The 18858-nt window shown below is 41.3% G+C and overlaps 1 protein-coding gene across 1 annotated transcript; it reads left to right on the top strand.

Annotated features, from left to right (window-relative positions):
- The first annotated feature begins 158 nt into the window (after nt 1-158).
- Nucleotides 159-18632, top strand: sncaip (synuclein, alpha interacting protein). The gene is made up of 12 exons (XM_051422901.1): nt 159-641; nt 4634-4721; nt 5467-5539; nt 5763-6328; nt 7217-7385; nt 7502-7785; nt 7918-8097; nt 9668-9781; nt 10299-10424; nt 10986-11155; nt 11601-11690; nt 12536-18632. Exons 2-12 carry the CDS (start codon nt 4665-4667, stop codon nt 13557-13559), a joined length of 2853 nt encoding a protein of 950 aa, XP_051278861.1. The 5' UTR covers nt 159-641; nt 4634-4664; the 3' UTR covers nt 13560-18632.
- The last annotated feature ends 226 nt before the right edge of the window (nt 18633-18858 follow it).

The raw sequence follows: 18858 nt of genomic DNA, 5'->3' as shown, positions 1-18858 counted from the left end.
ATAGGCTCATTACGATACCACAATGTGAATATAATGTGAAATAAATGTATGTTATTTTAACATAATATCATATTACTAGATTATTGTGACTGATGCATTAATGTGTTCACATACTGCTTTTATTATTTTATTTTATTTTTTTACCGCACCATAATGCATTTATCGACCTGCAAAAGGAACAACTTTAACAACTAAAGCTGTTAAATGTTGTGGAGTTTAAAATGGAAATACTCAAGTAAAGTAAAGACACCTCAGGACTGTGCAGTAATTGAGTAAATGCACTCGTTACATCCCACTGCCTTTGTACCTAATGGTCCACCATACTGCGCATATTACTAAACAGAAAGCACAACACATACACACATACACATAAAGCAACATTTGCACAGAATGTTAAAAGTGTAGTCCTTCCCTTCGTCCCATACGATTACTGTACTCAGAAATGTGCTCAGAGTGAGCCCTCCTCTCTCCCCCTCCTCTCTGTGCTGCCCATATGTCAAAGTCTTTGTGCTTTTCAAGACAGCGAGGCGACAGCAGGAAAAAAAACAGCTGGATCCAAGGATCGGTCCAGCTAGCGGTTCGGCTAGCTGTATCCTCTCCTCAAGCCAGCCGCTTCTCCTCGGCTGCCGGACTTCGACAAGGTACTGTATCGTGAAACTGCCCGTCAACCAGAAGAAACAGCTCTTTATCCCGGGCCCGGGTCCTTTTTTTTACCTGAGCTCTCTGTTTTGACCTAAATTCTCCAACTGCCTGGCTCGTCAGTTAGCTAGCTCCCACATTAGCCTCTGTGGATGCTGATTAGCGAGCTAGCTTAACGTTAGCTAATTAGCCTCCTGCTGCTTCATGAGCAGCGGGATTTAATGAGCTGTCAGCAACAAGGAGAGGATAAATCACATTCATTGGCTTTATTTGTTGAACAGAAATCGCGTAGCTTTACTGGCTACTGTCAGCCTGTTTGTTACTGACTGTGATCTGTTAACTCAAAGCACCAAGTCTTCTTGTTAATTAGAGGAAAAGAGTTGCACACATGTTGGTCTCAGATGGGATTTAATTTAACTTTCATCCGCCTGGGGCCATTTTTCTGTCAGTGCTTCCTCAACAAATGTAACGTTGTTCACATTTCTGTCCTTAAAACAGAAATTCTGAGTAGATATTCATCAAAATAACAGCCTGAGACACTGTGATGATTATATTTATATACACCATAAGTTAACACTGTCTGGCTGCTGTTTGCTGCTATTAATAATGAAGCATCCTGAATCAGTGCATATTCCTATCTGTATTACTGTCACTGCTCACTGTAAAGCTTTTGTTGAATTAGAAACTAAGAGCAAGGCCATGTAGTTGAAATCAACATCACAATATTAATACGAATGTTTTCTTTCATTTATTTATTATTTATCATGATGTGGCAAGTGCATAGGCAGTCCAATATAAAAGTTCAGTGTGGTCTATTGTGTCCTGCTATTGCGTTTTCCATCAGACAACACTACAAACATGCAAAACAAAACCTTTAAGGACAAACCGTGTTAGTTTTTACACATTATTGCATGTTGAAATATTAATTTGTGTGTGTGTATATATATATATATATATATATATATATATATATATATATATAATATATATATATATGATCAGGCTTTCCCACAGGAAATAGTTTGGCCAAGGTGGAAATTCACTCAAATCCTGCCTAATCATGATGGAAATGCCAGCCTATCAATAGTCACACTCCTAAAATATGTGGCTTTTATTGTGCCCTCCCTGTAGGTTATTGTTGTATTTCATAGATGTGTAATGTTTGTGAAGTTCAGCTCTCTGTCTGAGGTGATGTTGCTCTGAAAACAACACCGCCTAAAGCCACTAAATGGTTATTTAGAATGATCAGCTATCCTTCTAGACGTGACTATGAAGGTTTTACAAATACTTTATCATTTTGTAACCATCAAACTGAACATAAGGTCTCTTTATGCTGCTATACCCGTTTTACTTGGAAAAGTGGATTCAGATTAGGCCAAATGACAGTGAACCTACACATTATCTGACCAACACTAATGTGATTTCAACTGGCCACCGTTCAGTCTGCAGGTCTTATTGCCTGTGAGCTGGTTTCCATTCAGTCTGAATTACAGCCTCTAACTGGCTGATGGTGAGAATGGCATTATAGATGGTTGGGTTGGCGGAGAATATGGCTCAGAGAAAGTGAGGATGTTTTTGTTTGTTTATTTCAGCTGATAGCAGTATTTATAACTCTGTTTGCAATGCATGAGTCCAATGGTTATGATTATGTGTTATGTCTGCATACTGTACGGCTCTATTGGTACCTGACTTGGATTGTTACATCACATTCCCCCGGGGATCAATAAAGTATTTCTGATTCTGACTCATTTACATGTTTTATCTTGTTCGCTAACCAGATAGTCAGCTGGGTTTGCAGTTCAGACAGAACCTGGCAACCCCACTATGAGTTCAGGACTTTAGCGATGCGACGTGACTTTGATGTGGCTCAGCCAGCAGTTTCACCTGACCTCTGAGGGAAATGTGGAGAAACGTATATATATCTAATTCCATTGTGTAGAAACAGTAATCAAATCTCTTTGAAATTCCTCCTGAAAACTCCCATCCTTGTTTCCTGACTCTGCTCTCCTGGTTGTTTTTGTGTCTCGCTGCCTGGAAGGATTTGGACTTGTCAGCTGTTAGCATAAACAGAGAAAGCAGACGTCCTCCCCCTTTTTTGATTCAGTCTTATTTTTGATGTCGGGTTTCGGTCCTAAACTGTTGTTATCAAGGATGTTAGGCTCGACTGTTTCTCAAAGCTGCAATCAGAGGTTTTATTTTGACCAGTTTAGTTCTGTGGTCGCTCCCACACAGTCTGAAAACAACTCCACTCTTACATGAAAGCTCCACAGTTTGCTGTTTTCTGAACATCCTGTGACCATGTTTATTTCAAAACATAAAGAAACCTCTTAGACTGTATTTAATGTACAGGGAGTGGTGAACAAAACAGAAAGGCTTTACAATAAAGCCTGGAAAACAACGATTAACACCTCTGACCAAAACCAAACTATTGTTATTTTGATCACTTCTTGACACTGTATAAACACCATGGTCTTTCATTGATTACGGTAGGGGACTTCAGTGTCTTTAAGCAAGGCGCTGGACCTTTTTAATAACATAGTAGTGTTGCTGTGTAGCTGACCTCTGACCTCTCAGTGAAAGAGATGCAACCGACAAGTGAAGTCAGTGTCCACAGTGGCACACATACAGAAACTGATCATAAGCTTGAGAAGATGTGGACCCAGCTGCGGCAGATCTCAGGTCAGCACGCAGTTTGTTGCAGAGAACAAGACCAAAGTAACTAAAAGCCCCCTCAGCACATCTGGATCCCATTGTAGGTACACCACCTGATGATGTGAGCGGTCTGACGTGACTTTTTTCAGCAGCGGTTGCAGTTATAGTAGGTTCTTGTGATCCTCTTAGGGCTGCCACTAACAGTGATTTTCATCATCCATTAATGTGTATATTTCAGAAAAGAGTGAAAACAACCCAACATGACGTACTCGGATGTCTTGTTTTGTCTGACCAACAGCCAAAACCCAAAGATATTCAGTTTCTTATTATATCAAACAGAGGAAGGCTGCAGTTGGAGAAGATGTTTTCTTGATGAAACAACTGAAACAGTTGTTGCAGGTTCAATTAAATCTGTCGATTCATTGACAATGGCTGATAATGGATTATTGGGGCCAATACTGCTAACTATAATTGAGATGTAAAAAAAAAACAAAAAACATGATATTTGTTTTTTAACATGAAGACAACATGAACAACCATAGTTGATAAAGATACCTTCAATTTGTCTATAAAAGAAATGTGTCTGATCAGTACAAAGCTCAGTAGTCAGTTGTTTGTTTGGTGTTATTTGACATATTTGTTTAATAGTAGTGTCCATGAGCAGGGTGGTTTCTTGCTCCCGTGTTGGTTCAAGTTGCACCTTTAAATCCTTGTGCACGCTGCAAGTCACGCTGCTCTCTGATTAGTCCTGATTATCCTGCAGTTTGTTGCCTTTGATCACAACAGCTCGGGCAGTTTGTGAGCTTGACAGTTTGGGCTTTAAACCGTTTTTAAACCTCCAGTATTACCGTGCAGAAAAGGATTTGATTTTCTTCAGACACGTTTTTCATGAAGCCTTTTGTTCGTCGGTAAGAGTGAAAATCCCACTTAAAATTGAAGTCTGATTTGTTATTGCCACAGTTTCCTCTTTATTCACTGAGCAGCAGTTTGTCTTTTCAGTTTAAAAAAGGAAAGAAAACACTTTTGCACAAGTTTTCAGCAGGACTGGTCTCAGTTTCCTGCAGCCATTTCCTGTGTTTTATTCCTGCTGATCATATCACTACAACCTTAATACCCAAAAGTGCTTTTCTTTATCACATTTCTGGATATGATGCTGCTACATAGAAGGTGCAAACAAAGGCTATTATGGCGCCACTTTAAGGATTCAATGGTTACAGAAAATCAAAGTATCTGTGTTGATTGATCGCAGATTTTATTCATGTCAATTTTTCCCACAGCTTTGAAAAGTGGCTACACAATGTATATAATGATAATAATGTATGACGTGTGTTAATGTCTGCAGCTGGTTGTGAGGCTGATGATGTGGTGTGAAGATGGAGGCTCCTGAATACCTGGACCTGGATGAGATTGACTTCTCTGATGATTCAGTGGTCAGTATGATATAAACAAGTCAGCAATTGCTTCTTCTAACTTCTCCTGCCAAACTGATACTTACTCAGAGTCACTAAAAATGTCTCCACCTGCCTCAAGCTTACAGTCTCTCTCTACCTACAGCCCCCTGTGAACATACCTACAGCAATGTGTAAAAACAGCAGCGTAGTAGCTGCCTACACTTAAGAAACACCTACAACAACCTCCACATTACGTAGAACTATCAGAATAGGGTGCATCCTCCCAGTGTTCATTTTATTAGGTACACCCCCATAAAACCAATACAGTCTAGTACAACAGTCCTGTAACAAAACCCCACCTGGATAAAGAATATAATGTTCCGTTTTCTTGGCTCTGGCAAGTCTAATATTTTGTCCACCCCGTTTAAATCAACAAGGATAGAATCTTCTCCATATAAGACAGTATGATTCAACAGCAGCGCAAACTACAGCCTCCAAAATAGACATGATGTTGACTCAACATCTTTCTAAAACAGTTCGAACATGATGTTAGCTTTATTACCTTCATGAGGGATTTAGAGAGACTACATTAGAGTGTTCCATTACACATCTGTAAGCTACAGCTGCTTTTCTGCTTCATGTTACAATCTGTCTGTACTTAGAGCAACATCTACTGCAATTAACTAATATCTAAATATATCTGCTTTGCACAGCTGCTGAGCTGCTGTGTGCAATTTTCTCTCAATTTTCTCTCGATTATTTCTCTCTCTTTCTCATCCTGCAGTATTCTGTGACGTCTCTGAAGAGCATCCCAGAGTTGTCCAGGAGGAGTGATGGCCAGGCCGAGGAGAGACCAGGTAACTAAGTATTATAGAAGTATAGTTTGGATTCTTACTCTCTTCTTAACTAAAACTATGTAGTAGAGTCGCCTATACTGAGTGTACTGAAATTATTTTAAAAGTCATACTAGACCTCAGTAGTCCAGAATTTTACATCGTCCTACTTTTTATACATCTTAACTTCAACAAAGTCTATTTACCACGTACCTCTGATCTGATATTATCTCTCCTCCTCTTGCAGCTCCAGCCATCAACTGGAGTCGTGGCGTTTCCTCTCACAGCGGTGGGGGTATCAAACCCACTGGGCTTGCTGAGGTCCACAGTAAGTTCCGACCGGTGAAGAGGGTCTCCCCTCTGAAACACCAACCAGAGACCAACGACTCTGACTCTGATGGTAAAGTTCAGGGCCAGGGCCAGGGGCTGGGGCTGGGGGAGCCAGGGGAGGGCAGTAAGGATGACCCCAGCTCTGATAAAGCGACTCATGCCTCCACCTCCTCTGATGGCCCAGGAGGGAAGGCAAAGGGCATAGGCGGCAGCGTTGGTGTCGTTGGAGGGAACAACCCCCAGGCTCTGTTTGGGGAGCTAGAGCACTATGATCTGGACATGGACGAGATACTGGACGTGCCTTATATCAAGTCCAGTCAGCAGATGTCCACGCTGCCTCGCGTCCCCCACGACAAGCGCTCGGTGACGGGGAGCAACCTGGGCGGAGGCACCCTGGAGAGGAGTCGAGGAGGAGGGCTGAAGAGCTCCGCTTTACCCCACAACGAGCCTCTGAGCCTGGGAAGCAGCAGCTCACAGACTCCGGTACACACTGATCAACTTTAAAACAAATTCTTTAATACTGTTAATACTGTTTGTGAATCCATTTATGGTCCACAGAGCCCCCGAGGGTGTCCTAGTAGGAAGAAATGATATATGCATAGTTTAAAAAGGTAATTACTTTTTTTGCAAGACTTATCCGGCACTTAAAATAAACTTGAAATGGTAATTTGCAGAATGCAACCATTTTTTATTATTATACCAGCTAAATGAAGCACAGACAAATTAGGGATAAGATGCACATCAGAAGTCTCACAAGTATTTCTTCTCTTGTCGTGAGGTTTTGCCAGAAGTAGTTCACTAGTCCACTACTGTTGACTAGATACTAGCGTTGATGTTTTACACATTAACTGCTGTAAATGTGGTGATATTTGGTAAAATCCTCCTTCAGTAGTCAACAACTGCCTTCCAATTAAAAGGTCCAGTTTGTAACATATAGGAGGATCTGTTGGCAGAAATGGAATCTGATATTCATAGGTATTTTTATTTATAATCAGCTGAATATAGGACTTGTTGTGTTTTCGTTGCCTTCAGATGAATCATTTGTATCTACATATGCTACAGTACCAAGAACCAAACAGTAGATGGGGCCTTTCACAAGTTTCGTAGCCACCGTAGTTTCTCCTACACACTTCACAGCCTGTTCTCATTCCCAGGTCGTCAAATAGACAGACAGTTGGTTGCAATCGGCAACTTCACCACTAGATGCCGCTAAATCCTACACACTGATCCTTTAAGCAATAATCCAGTTTAAACCCTGTCCATTCAGATGACCGATACGAATACAGATCATTTAGTTGGTTGAACAGATACAGCTAATGGTGTACCCTCGCTCTAGTAATTGATGAGTTGTAATCTGTGTGTTTCCTGCAGTATTGTGTTCTGTCTCCGGTGAAGTGGTCAGACCTGAGAAAGTCCAAGTCGATGGATCCAGATCTCCATCACCTCCACCGCTCCCCAGCTGGAGGAGGCTACCAGTCAGAGTTGCTCTCCTCCGGACTCCTCAGCTGCTCATCCTCCATGTCTTCTTTCTCTGATGCAGGTACGACCTAAAAATACTGTCAGCTTTTCCTCTTCTGCGTTTTACCCTCTCTTGATGGACAAAAACATGGTTGTAACATTGCGTAAAGGTATGATATGATGTGATATGACTTCCAGACAAGCTGCTGTCTGCACGCGTCTACCCAGACTCCCAGACCCAGAGGCCAAGTGTGGAGCAACCAGGGGGCCCGGGGATGATGTTTCCCCTGCCAGGGTGCAGCATGGGCAGGCAGGACACTTCCAAGCCCTGGGCTCCTGGACCAGGAGGAGGAGGCGGAGGCAGCAGCGTGCCCAGGGCGTTTGGAGGAAGTGGAGGAGGACCTGGAGGGGAGGTGGACGAAGAGACCAAGAAAAACCAGAACATCATCAACATTGTTAGAGAGGGACAGATCTCCTTGCTGGTGAGTGGGAGACATTCTGACCAATGGAAGAGTAGGAAGCGGGCATATAACCTCTTATTCTTCTCTTTCTTACTTTATTTCTCTACCTCCTCCTCCTCCTCCTCCTTATCCTTCTCTTTTCCCTCCCTGCAGCCTCACCTGGCGGCAGATAACCTGGAGCTGATCAGAGATGAGGATGGGAACAACCTGCTACACATCTCGGCCTGTCAGGGTCACGCTGACTGTCTGCAGCATCTCACCTCTCTGATGGGAGAGGACAGCCTCAACGAACGCAACAACCAGCAGCTCACCCCTGCTGGTCTGGGAGTCAAGGTCAGTGCGTGTTGTGTGGGTCTGTATATGTGAATTTGAAAGTGTATGTTTACTGTGAAAACAGAGTGTTTACTTTAAGATTCAGTGTTGGGCAGACACATTTGAGCAGATATTGGCTTTTAATTAAGTTATTCCTTCAGTGTTGTCTCAGCAGATATGAAGCCGTTTAAATATTCATATTAAGTAGTGTCCCTGATTATTTAATTACTGTAGAACTGCTCACTAACACACTGTCTGGAGAAAACTGATAATGTGAACTAAAACATTTTTGTCTTTTTATTTTGTTAATTGGTCTGCCTCCGAAGAAAAACGCTGCTGCTCAGCGGCGCAGTGCACACACTGAGCGGAAGAATGAGTGAGAGGAAAAACAGCTGTAGAGCCACAATGTTTTCACATCTAACCGGGGTGAATTAAGGGTTTATTTAGACTAGCTTGACGACAGGGAATACAGTTACAGTGTGATTCACAGAGTCTCGAAACAAGACTCTAGCTCCGGGGAAGATGAGGACACAGGAGAGGGACAGGCCAGGAGAGGAGATGCGTGAAGCGGTAGGGGAGTGAGGGTGGTCGGGCATCAGAAAGGCGGTTGCAGCGCGTAGAGCCAGAATATTTTCTGATCTTACTCTGTTAGTTGGTTAGTCACCAGAGTTGGTGATTGCTGGAACAGTGGAACTAATAAAACTAATAAAGATAGTTTGGTCAGTTTGTTTTGTTTCTGTCGGGTTTGAATGAAGTGTGTTTTAAGATTGCTTAACAAGGTCTTAGTTCGGTATAAGTGAAAAAGTGGAATTCAGGAGCTGTACAGTTGTATTTTTTTATTTAATGAGGGAAATAGGTGTTTTCTTGGGAAAAGAAATGTCAAAAAAATTCTCCAGATCCCAATTAAGAGTGACCTTTGACCCCAACAGGCATCAACTTCGTACTAAAGTATTGATATAGTAAGAAATAGAGAACTGGGAAGCTGACATTGCCTCAGATAATCCTTGATCGTTCATTTAAAATGTAAATGTTGATTGTGCAGCTTCATCTTCAGCCATATTTTAGCTGTATATTTATTCTGCCTGATGATCGAATGTTTGCTGCTGTACAGCAAAATCAGCTTAATTTCCTCCATTTAGCTCCTGCAAGTCCTTTTAAAGGAAAAAACTCTATAAGCTAACAAGGACACTCAGACATTTGATTGGCTGTTGGCGGCTGGTCAATGAGGTCAAGAAATATTAAGATGGAGGCTTCTGACAAAATTATGTTAACCTTTAAATCAGCTCTGGCAGCAGCAGGATGTCCAAAATTTGTCCCTGGAATGAAACTGAGGAAAGTGAACATCATAAACACTGTGTTGCTCCTGTTTTGTTTGCCCTGCGGTGGAAACCAGGCTCTTGATTGGCTGCCAAACAGGAAGTGTGTTATCTAGAGACAAGCTGGGCAGCTGTGTCCTGATTGGCTCTTATCAACAAGCCTCTTGTTTGCTCACTTAGATTAATGGGATGACGGATTTCCAACCACCTGGTCCTTACTGAAACACGTTAACTGTGTGTGCGTGTGTGTGTGCGTGCGTGTGTGTGTTTTACAGAACGGTCATCTGGAGTGTGTGAGGTGGATGGTGAGTGAGACGGAGGCCATCGCAGAGCTGAGCTGCACCAGAGAGCATCCCAGTCTGATCCATTACGCTGCCCGCTATGGACAGGTAACACACAAATGCACACACTCATTCACATAAATACAAACACACCAACAAGTTAGGATATCCAGAATGACATCATCTAGAAATGTTGTAACCAAGGTACTGTCAGTTTTCAGTGATTGCAAAAAACATTTCCTCACCTATGCTTATCCCTACAATTTTATGATTTAGCAACTAAATTGTGTTTACGGATAGTTTGGAAAAATGCCAATACAGACTACTAGAAGAAGACAAGACACAAAGAAAGCCAGTGGTGTTGATGGTGTTTATGTCAAGACCTTGATATGTGTCGGAGGGTGTGGTGTGTAGATGGGGCAGTTTTAGGGGGACTCAACTGGTTATCTGTCAGTGATAAAGACATTTATTATGTTATTATGTTATTATGTTATGCTTTCATAGGGTCTAATGTGCAGGGAGGGCATGCATATATGTGTATGTCTGTGTTGAGGGAAAACTGGAGTGTGGTTGTTTCACTTGTTTAAAAAAAAGTCTCCCCCTCTCTCTCTGTCTGTCTCTCCAGGAGAAGGTCTTGTTGTGGTTGCTTCAGTTCATGCAGGAACAGGCAATCTCTCTGGACGAAGTCGATCAGAACGGAAACACTGCTGTCCACGTAGCAGCGCAGTACGGACACCTCACCTGTATACAGGTACATGACAGGACAGGATATGATTTTAAAGCCACATTAATATTACTATTTCAATATTTCAACAATGTCAATGTCAACATTAAAGCCCAATTACTCTTCTTTTTTGCTGCTGCTTTTCAGGAACATCCTGCTTCAGTTACTCTGCTCCTACTTATCATGACAAAACATTAATGTATTAGGAAATGTGTTTTCCAATCTGAAGCTCATTTTCCTACTTTTTTTTTATCCCTGGTAGGTGGTACTCCCTGCTGGAGGAGAGGGCGGATGTTATCAGTCTTGTCTGCTTCCTTTTGGCTAGCCAGGCCGACAATCAAAATACTGATTAAGCTAATGATCTGTAGATAAAATAGCAGCTTTTTCTCAGCAGTAGCCAAGTAATTCTGTACTGTGGGGGAGCATTTTACTACACAGAGGCAGAAGTACTAATAATAGAGCTACTACTGGAAATACATAATGTTTCTGTTTTGAATGCTGACTTAGAAACAAGCATGAACATGTCTGAAATCTTGCCAAGAGCCAGAACTCAGCAGTAATGGTTTAAGTCTCTGTGTCTGTACCCAGACTCTGGTGGAGTACGGCTCTAACGTGACAGTCCAGAACCAGCAGGGGGAGCGGCCTTCCCAGAGTGCCGAGCGGCAGGGGCACACCACCTGCGCTCGATACCTGGTGGTCGTGGAAACCTGCATGTCGTTGGCGTCACAGGTTGTAAAACTCACCAAGCAGCTCAATGAGTAAGTTACAGTACTTTTACTGTTGACGTTCCCATATTTTTTTTTTTCCAGTTACAATCACTGTTTTTGGATTTTGTAGATTGTTGTAGTTTCTCAGTTGTTGTTAATTTTGAACCAACCTAGACAAAGCATAAGCAAATTTCAAAGTCAGCAGAACTGTTTGTGCTGCTCATACCGGTGCTATGAAAATAGAGCCCATCATTTTTGCCTCTTCCTGTTACTTTGAACGGCTGAGTTCAAACACATCCAACAGCTCAATGGCTATAGTTTAAAGGCTGTTTACACTGAACTTGATTCAGCATTGACAGGTGGGGGTGTGTCATTGTCAAATTTTTGTTAATGTGTGTGTGTGTGTGTGTGTGTGTGTGTGTGTGTGTGTGTGTGTGTGTGTGTGTGTGTGTGTGTGTGTGTGTGTGTGTGTGTGTGTGGGGGGTTTGTCATGCAGACAGGCAGCAGACAGGATTACTCTACAGAAACAACTGCAGAGACTGATGGAGCCCAACAAGGCAGAGGGAACACCTTCCAGATCACCTAGGTAACACACACACACATATAGAGCCCTCATTTTACACACACTTGTTTACACACTGTACAGAAATATACTGTAGCTGTTTTATACCAAAATAAGTTTCTTCTCATCCATTGTGACAGCTACAAGATCACAGACAAGCTTCTAAGCTGACAAAGAGAAGTTAAGGTGTAGTAGCCAAAATATGCTGGTCAAGTCAGTGCGCCTGAAAAAAATACCGCCTATCTGAAGTGTCAGTGCTGAAAAAACAGCACCGTCACTGCAGCGATAGTTGTCACTCCACACAAGAATACACCAGTCTTTGGGGAGTGACTATGGTAACCTCCACTGAGAAGAACTTATACTCAGATTTGAGCAGCGGCAGTAGCAGCAGTAGTGAAAGCAAGTGATCGCTGCAATTTACAGCAGTTTTCAGGTGAGGTGACGAGCAGACCAAGAAGTATGGTGGGACTTTACAAATATTGCTGTTTAACTTTTTTTTATTATTTGATTTAATATTATAATTTTATCTGTAGATGCCGTCTCAGAGCTGAAATGAGTTTAACTTGTTGTTTAAACAATATTACCAATGTAGTAGTAGTAGTAGTGGTAGTAGTAATAGAAGTTGTAGCAGTAGGAGGAGTTGTAGTAGTTGCATGAAAAGCAGTAGTAGTAAAATGAATTATGGTAGAAAAAGCAAGTACTACTATTACTTGCTTTTACTAGTAGTGCTAGTATGTAGTAAAAGTAGCAGCAGTGAGGATGTTGGTCCTAGTTGCAATAGTCGCAGTAATGATTAATGGCATTAATAACACACACACTAAAAAAATTGACATTAAAGGATACCTTCTGTGTCTCTTTCTGGACTCCAGCTCCCATCAGCCCTCAGTGGAGGCGTGGCCAGAGATGATGTTGACAGCGGAGGGGACTCCAGGTGATGGTCAATGGTTGGTTCGTCAGGGAGGTGTTGGTCCAGACTCGGTGCTGCGACAGCTGCTGGGGAAGGACATGTCGGACACGCTGGTTCCCAGGGAAAGGCTGCCTCCGGCAGGTGGCCTGGGCAGAGAGGGCCCTTGTGGCCCCGGGGCTCCTGGGGCACGCAGACCAGGGCTAGTGGAGAGGAGAGAGCTCAAACTAGCGAGACTCAAACAGATCATGCAGCGCTCTCTGAGTGAATCAGATTCGGATGGTTATCCACCAGAGGAAGGTAAAAATCAAGGAGCCTCGGCCTCAAACACACTGCGACCTGATAGGCCATCCCACCTGCCAATCACAGAGGAGGAGCCAGTGTCAAACCACCTTAACCTGATGATGAGGAAGCACCTCCCCTCCTCCTCCTCCTCCTCCTCCTCCTCTTCTTCCACAGCTGAGAAGAAGCTGGCGTTTTCTCTCAGTGGGTCAAAGTCGGTGGACAGCGTCGGTTACAACCCCTCCCCCACCTCCAGCGACCCTGAGGCTGCAGATGGTAAAACACCAGAGACTCCCGGCGACTTCCCTGATGGCGCTAATGGCCAGAAAGTTGCCACTAGCCCCAAGAGCGCCCTGAAGTCGCCTTCGTCTCGAAGGAAGACGTCGCAAAACCTCAAACTGAGGGTTACCTTTGATGAGCAGGTCCACAAGAGCTCCAATCAGGAGCCAGAGCAGACCAAAGGGCATCATGGGAAGGAGAGGACTCCAACAGGAAGCTCTGAAAGCAAGCGGCCGTTCGGGGCATTCCGCTCCATCATGGAGACACTGAGCGGAAACACAAACCACAACAACAACAACAACAGTGGTGGTCAGTCAGGCCCCGCTGTTAAACTGTCCACCTGTCAGAACTCACCTGGCAGGAAGTCTGAGAGTAAAGGCAGCCCAGGAGGAGGAGCCAGGGGCAAAAGCAAAACCAGTAACGTTTAACCAACTAGTGCCTACTGTAGGGCAAAGAGCACATAACGAACAGACCACTACAAAGAGCAAACAGCAAGGGGCAGCGAAGATGAGAAATTTATTGGGACTTACAAGGTTGACACATTTTGTGTCAAAGGTTGTACTCCTTCTCAGTTTAACATTTCTGAAAACTGCACATGCATACACATCATGTGACATCTTATAAATACTGCTGGAATCAGCAAAGAATCAGTGTTAGCTGTGATGTCCACAGAGGATAAACATCCATAAATACACTTAGAAATCATATACAAATACCTAAAATGTAAACAAATATAGGCTAAAAACAGTGTTCATGTGTATCCCACAGCAAAGTCACTGGCATGGCAACATTATACTTCCGGTTTACTTCACCCAAAGTATCATGGGAACTGTAGTGCCAAAACGTATTAGTCCCAAATGGAAAAAAAGAATGAAACATCCATTACATTATCCATATTTTTTGTTTGTTTTACACTTTCATTACATAGTTTGACTGAACTAAGGCTCAGAATGTTTTATATCCCTGGATCAATGATCCTCTCTGAACATGCAAGCAAAAAACTCAAATAATACAAGTTTTTTCATAAATACTCTCCTACAGCAAACCAAACAAACCTTGCCATGGTTTTGAAGGATTTTCAAATCAGAAACTTTAACAATTCAGTTTGATGTTTATTATAAAATTATAACTGTGTGTGATCAAATCAAGAGTGTGATTTGGTCATTTGAAGAAGATCAGACTAAAGTTAGCCACAGCCACAGTTTATTTGGTTCAAACCACAGTGGTGGAAAAGCTGACTTTGCTTAATTTATGTATTTGGTTTGGAAACAGTCACATCAGCTGTTTACAAGCGGACCAGGTCTTGTAAACAAACAGTTTGTTTTTTGGACAGAGTGTTTATGACCCGTCACCCTGCCAGTTTGTCCCCTTTAGTACAGGAGATTTCTTTTGTTTGTTCAGTAAAATAGCGAAAGTGGCTTTCAGACTGCACACACAGACAATATAAAGTTAGAAACGTTTGTCTGACTTGTGGATGTATGTCAGCTCCACGCTTCTGTTCTTCTGTAGGTTTTATACCAGCAAACATAACGTTTCTCGTGTTCTTTGCCTCAAGCATTTGACTTTTGATGGTTTTTATACAGTTTAAGGACTGAAAGACAAAAGCAGAAACTGTCTCTGCTCTGTTACTGTCTGTTAAAATGTATTTGGTGCCGTCATTCAGCGACAGGAATCACTACAAAATGAATGAGAAGAACCTGTGTGCTTAGTGAAACCGAAGCAATTGTTTTTATTGACAGACTGAAGGAAGTCTGTGTATTAATCGCCGTCCTTTTAGAGACCTCACATCTCCATAATACAACTTGTAATACATTTTTAGTTTTGTCACATTTAGTTTGATTTTGTATCGGATTACAGAACATTCCCAGAGTTTATTTGTCTACTTAAACAAGACAAAAGTGTCAAAACTTAAATTTTCCAAATGGAGATGAAAGGTTTCTGTTCCTCTGGCACTCTGTTACTGTACTCTGAACTACACTAAAGATGAATATTAGTATTTATGTTTATGCACACGGTTATATGATTTGAAATTTTTAAACTGTGGTTATAATCATGCACGTGGTTAACGTGCACCAGCACAACAAATAGTTTTAAAACCACTGTATATATATAGTAGTATTTAATTTCTTTTCCATCATACTCCACACATTTTTTATTTCCATGGTTATTATCTATGCAGTATTTTTGGCATGAAGTAGAGTTTAGTTGTGTGATGTGTTTGAGACGGGGAGGTTTAAGGACGCACCTTCTGACAAAGGCTGGCTAACGGGCCAATCATATGAACTTTTTAGACAAAGTAGAAGAAGTTGAAACACAAGTTGAAACTTGTTATTCCAGAGATTTACAGCTTTCAGGAGACTGTGAACATTGACAAACTGTCTCAAAGCTTGAAACTAGAAGACTCAGGCTGTTATCTGATGCGCTTATCCAGTGTTTGAATTTCAATGTGGCAATATGTGGTAGTCGGAATATCCATTGAAATATAGAAAAAACAACAACAAACATATATATATATATAGCAGAAAATATTTCTTATTTTCTAATTTCATGCATTTAATTCAAGTTCAATTTGACGGAATCATAGATGTCTACTAAGGAGGGGAGAGACACTTTGTTAGGCTGTTTCAACCTCTTTTTCAAAAAATATGAATGTCAAATGCACAAGCAAGTGCGAATGGTGGGAGTTTGAATTTATTTGATCAGCTGATTGATCCTTGCTCCCCTGTCATTAAAAAACAGCTGTCATTTGTATTTTTCTGGACCTTTTGATGGTGAATACAGACACTAAAACCTCACTAGCAGCCCCAAGATGCTGCATTGTTAATTTACACTTTTTACACACCATTTGCCAGGGTTAGACAGATGGACAAACAGTTCAAATGTAGCTTTTGGTTTCTTTTACAGTATTGGGGATAAAAAAAAGTAATGTTTATTAATGAGGGTGGTGCTGTAGGAAAGATCATTAAAATCACTACTACTACCATCACAGAATCATCCAGCAGGAATATCGCCACCTAATTTCATGGAAATCTGTCCAGAAGTTCTCAGTATATCTCTTTGGTCCAAAGGTGGAACGACTGTCATGCTTCAAGGAAAACTCTCAATCTTTTGGGAAATGTGCTGTCTTAAACAGATACGATTCATATTTATTCATTCATTTACCATCATGTCTATGGACAGTTCTTACCTTTTGTGATGTGTTTAACCTAGCTTAGCACGAAGACTGAGGGCAAAATTACAAAATGTCCCTTTAAGCCTCACCACTAACAAAAAAAAATCCAAAAACACTTCTAACAGAAACACAGATTACAGCCTCGACTCTCTAATTTGTAGCTTTGGGAGAAACTGGATCACATCTGTCATGTTCTTGATGCATGTTTACATTATTACAAATACTGTGCAGCAGCATATTTCTAATCCAAACTGATCATTGTTGGACATCAGTGTGTAGAGTTTTCTTTTCTCATTCCTGTATGTTGATCAGTGTGATTCTGCTGTGCAGTTCACTCATCCCGTTTACAAAGACCTTTTCTACAGTGTACCATTTTTAGATTTACACACTCTTTGGCTATTTTTTTGAGGCAGTGGAGTCTGAGGTTTTTCCTGCATCCAGTCTGCTGATTATGACTTAAAAGACTTAAAAGAACAGTTCAACATTTGAGTGTATGCCCTGGAGTCAGATGAGGATGTATTTTGCAGTTTGATCTCTTTGCATCCAGTACACTTGATACACCCACCAATGTTGTTGATAAAGTCTGGCTCACAGTCGGTGTTCCAGTTTATGCCAAAGGTGCTGGCTGGGGTTGAGGAAAGCCATTTCTTTATGGAGCAGCTTTATACACTGGGGCTGTCATGTTAAAACAGCAGAGACAAAGTTGAACAGTTCTAAAAATATTGTGTGCTGCAGCATTAATTGGACTTTTGGAATCAACCTTTTTTGTCATTTAGTATGTGGGTCACCATGTCTGATTAATTGACTGAATGATTAACTAACTGGCTGTTGGACGATCACATGGATTTCTGGATGAAATATTGGTTGGCTGTTTGTAGTTTAAGCAATATTCCCCCATGTGTGCTGTCAAAAGAAAAGTGTTAATGTTATAAACTGTAATGAGCTTATTTTGATAATATTCAGTCCCTCCAGAAAGTTGCGATCAATTAACGCAAATTCAAGAAATCACTGAATTCTGTGCGACCTTGTGATTTGTCCGATCAGCGCAACTTTACTAATTTGTCATTGTTGTTTCCAGCGAGTTTCACCAATCATATCAGTACCCAGCACAAAACGTTGAGCCATACGTGACGAAAACTATTATAGATTTTATTCTCACTGGAACAAGTTGCCATCGATTTTTTTGAGAAATTATACAAAAGAAATGCAGCTATTTTACCGAGGTGTACCAAATACGTTTGGCCATATATCTCTGAACTGGGTGCACAGAGATGAAACTGATAGTAGTCCTCTCTTCTGAAACGCAAACAAGTGTATTTCCCAAAACTTGAATGTTTTACCAGCATTTGACTGGTGTTCCCTGGTTGAACTGTTCTTTTAACTTGTGATACTTTTTAAAATAGGGCTGAGTGGGAAGAAAACATGAGGCCATTGTTGTTTTGTCTTCCATTTTAGCTTTGGCCTTAATGTAACAGACAAGACTTTATTTGACAGACCTGTCATTTTTTTCATACCTTCCTTGGAAGTTTCTTGGAAAATAATTATGACATTTGTTCCTGATTATAGGGGAAATATATACCGTGCTCAGTTGGTAGACTTCCAGTTAATTCCAATGAACTGCTGGTATAACCTGATTTCAGCACACCGCAGGTCAGCTGAACATACAGAAATGTCAAATTTGTCATCAAGCAAGCAAATAATGCAACATGTGTAAAGAATACATTTTACAATAATACATTAATATGAATAAATATTTACTTGGTTTTAAATAGAGCTTTTCTTTTAAGGAAATGTCTCTGGAAATCCTCAACTCAACTCAACATAACTAACCATGATATTGTGGCTGGAGTTCCCAGGAAAATCTCAGGAAAGTCCCCACTGCCTCAAAATATGCTGACAATACAATCAGTGTTCTGTCTGTGGGTTGATTGTGTCGATGAGATTGTTTTTGAAATGCAGTTTATTCTATTTGAAGCGTCTTCGTCAAAACCGCTCCTTCAAGAAGAGGGAAAGGAAGTTGGCGTCATTAATGTGGCGTCGTTCTACAGAGGAGACAAACTGAACTCTACCCGTTTGACCCGTGTGTTGTTGTAACTCTTCAGATGGACGGTGTTACTGCATCAACTCGGATGTTTACTCTCAATGCAGAAAAACGTAATAAAAAGAGGCGCAATAACAGTGAATGTTGGAGAAGTCCGATCTGAATTTAGTTTTTTTTTTTTTTTTACAAACCAGCTTGTACAGGGACAGACAGCTGCTCTTCTGTCCTTCTGTTATTGAAGCTGTTGTGAAGACAAACTGAAATAAACTGTTACCTTGAGTGAATAAATGTCATTCTGTTTTTTTTTTTAAACTGTAGATGTTGAATAAGAGCTTTATTATCAGGACAATATTTATTAGAATCACTATAATTTAAATAACTCATTGTCATTTTTAATGCATTTTTCCTTCTTCCACATTTCCATTTTAAGACCTAAGCATAACACTCTTTATGAGGTCACTAGCTCCGCCAACACCTATCTGCTCACATGGATTGTGTCTGTGGCTTTTGCAGT

The sequence above is a fragment of the Dicentrarchus labrax genome, unplaced genomic scaffold (assembly GCF_905237075.1).
Source record: "Dicentrarchus labrax unplaced genomic scaffold, dlabrax2021, whole genome shotgun sequence".
Lineage (NCBI taxonomy): Eukaryota > Metazoa > Chordata > Actinopteri > Moronidae > Dicentrarchus > Dicentrarchus labrax.
Note: the sequence above shows the minus strand (reverse complement) of the source record. Positions and strands in the feature narration are given on the sequence as shown.

Excerpts from the sequence above, each read along its gene's own strand:
- sncaip (XM_051422901.1), top strand. The coding sequence starts at position 4,665 with ATGGAGGCTCCTGAATACCTGGACCTGGATGAGATTGACTTCTCTGAT. Across the intron at positions 5,540-5,762 it reads CCAGGCCGAGGAGAGACCAG|CTCCAGCCATCAACTGGAGT; the intron begins GTAACTAAGTAT and ends CTCCTCTTGCAG. Across the intron at positions 7,786-7,917 it reads AGGGACAGATCTCCTTGCTG|CCTCACCTGGCGGCAGATAA; the intron begins GTGAGTGGGAGA and ends CCCTCCCTGCAG.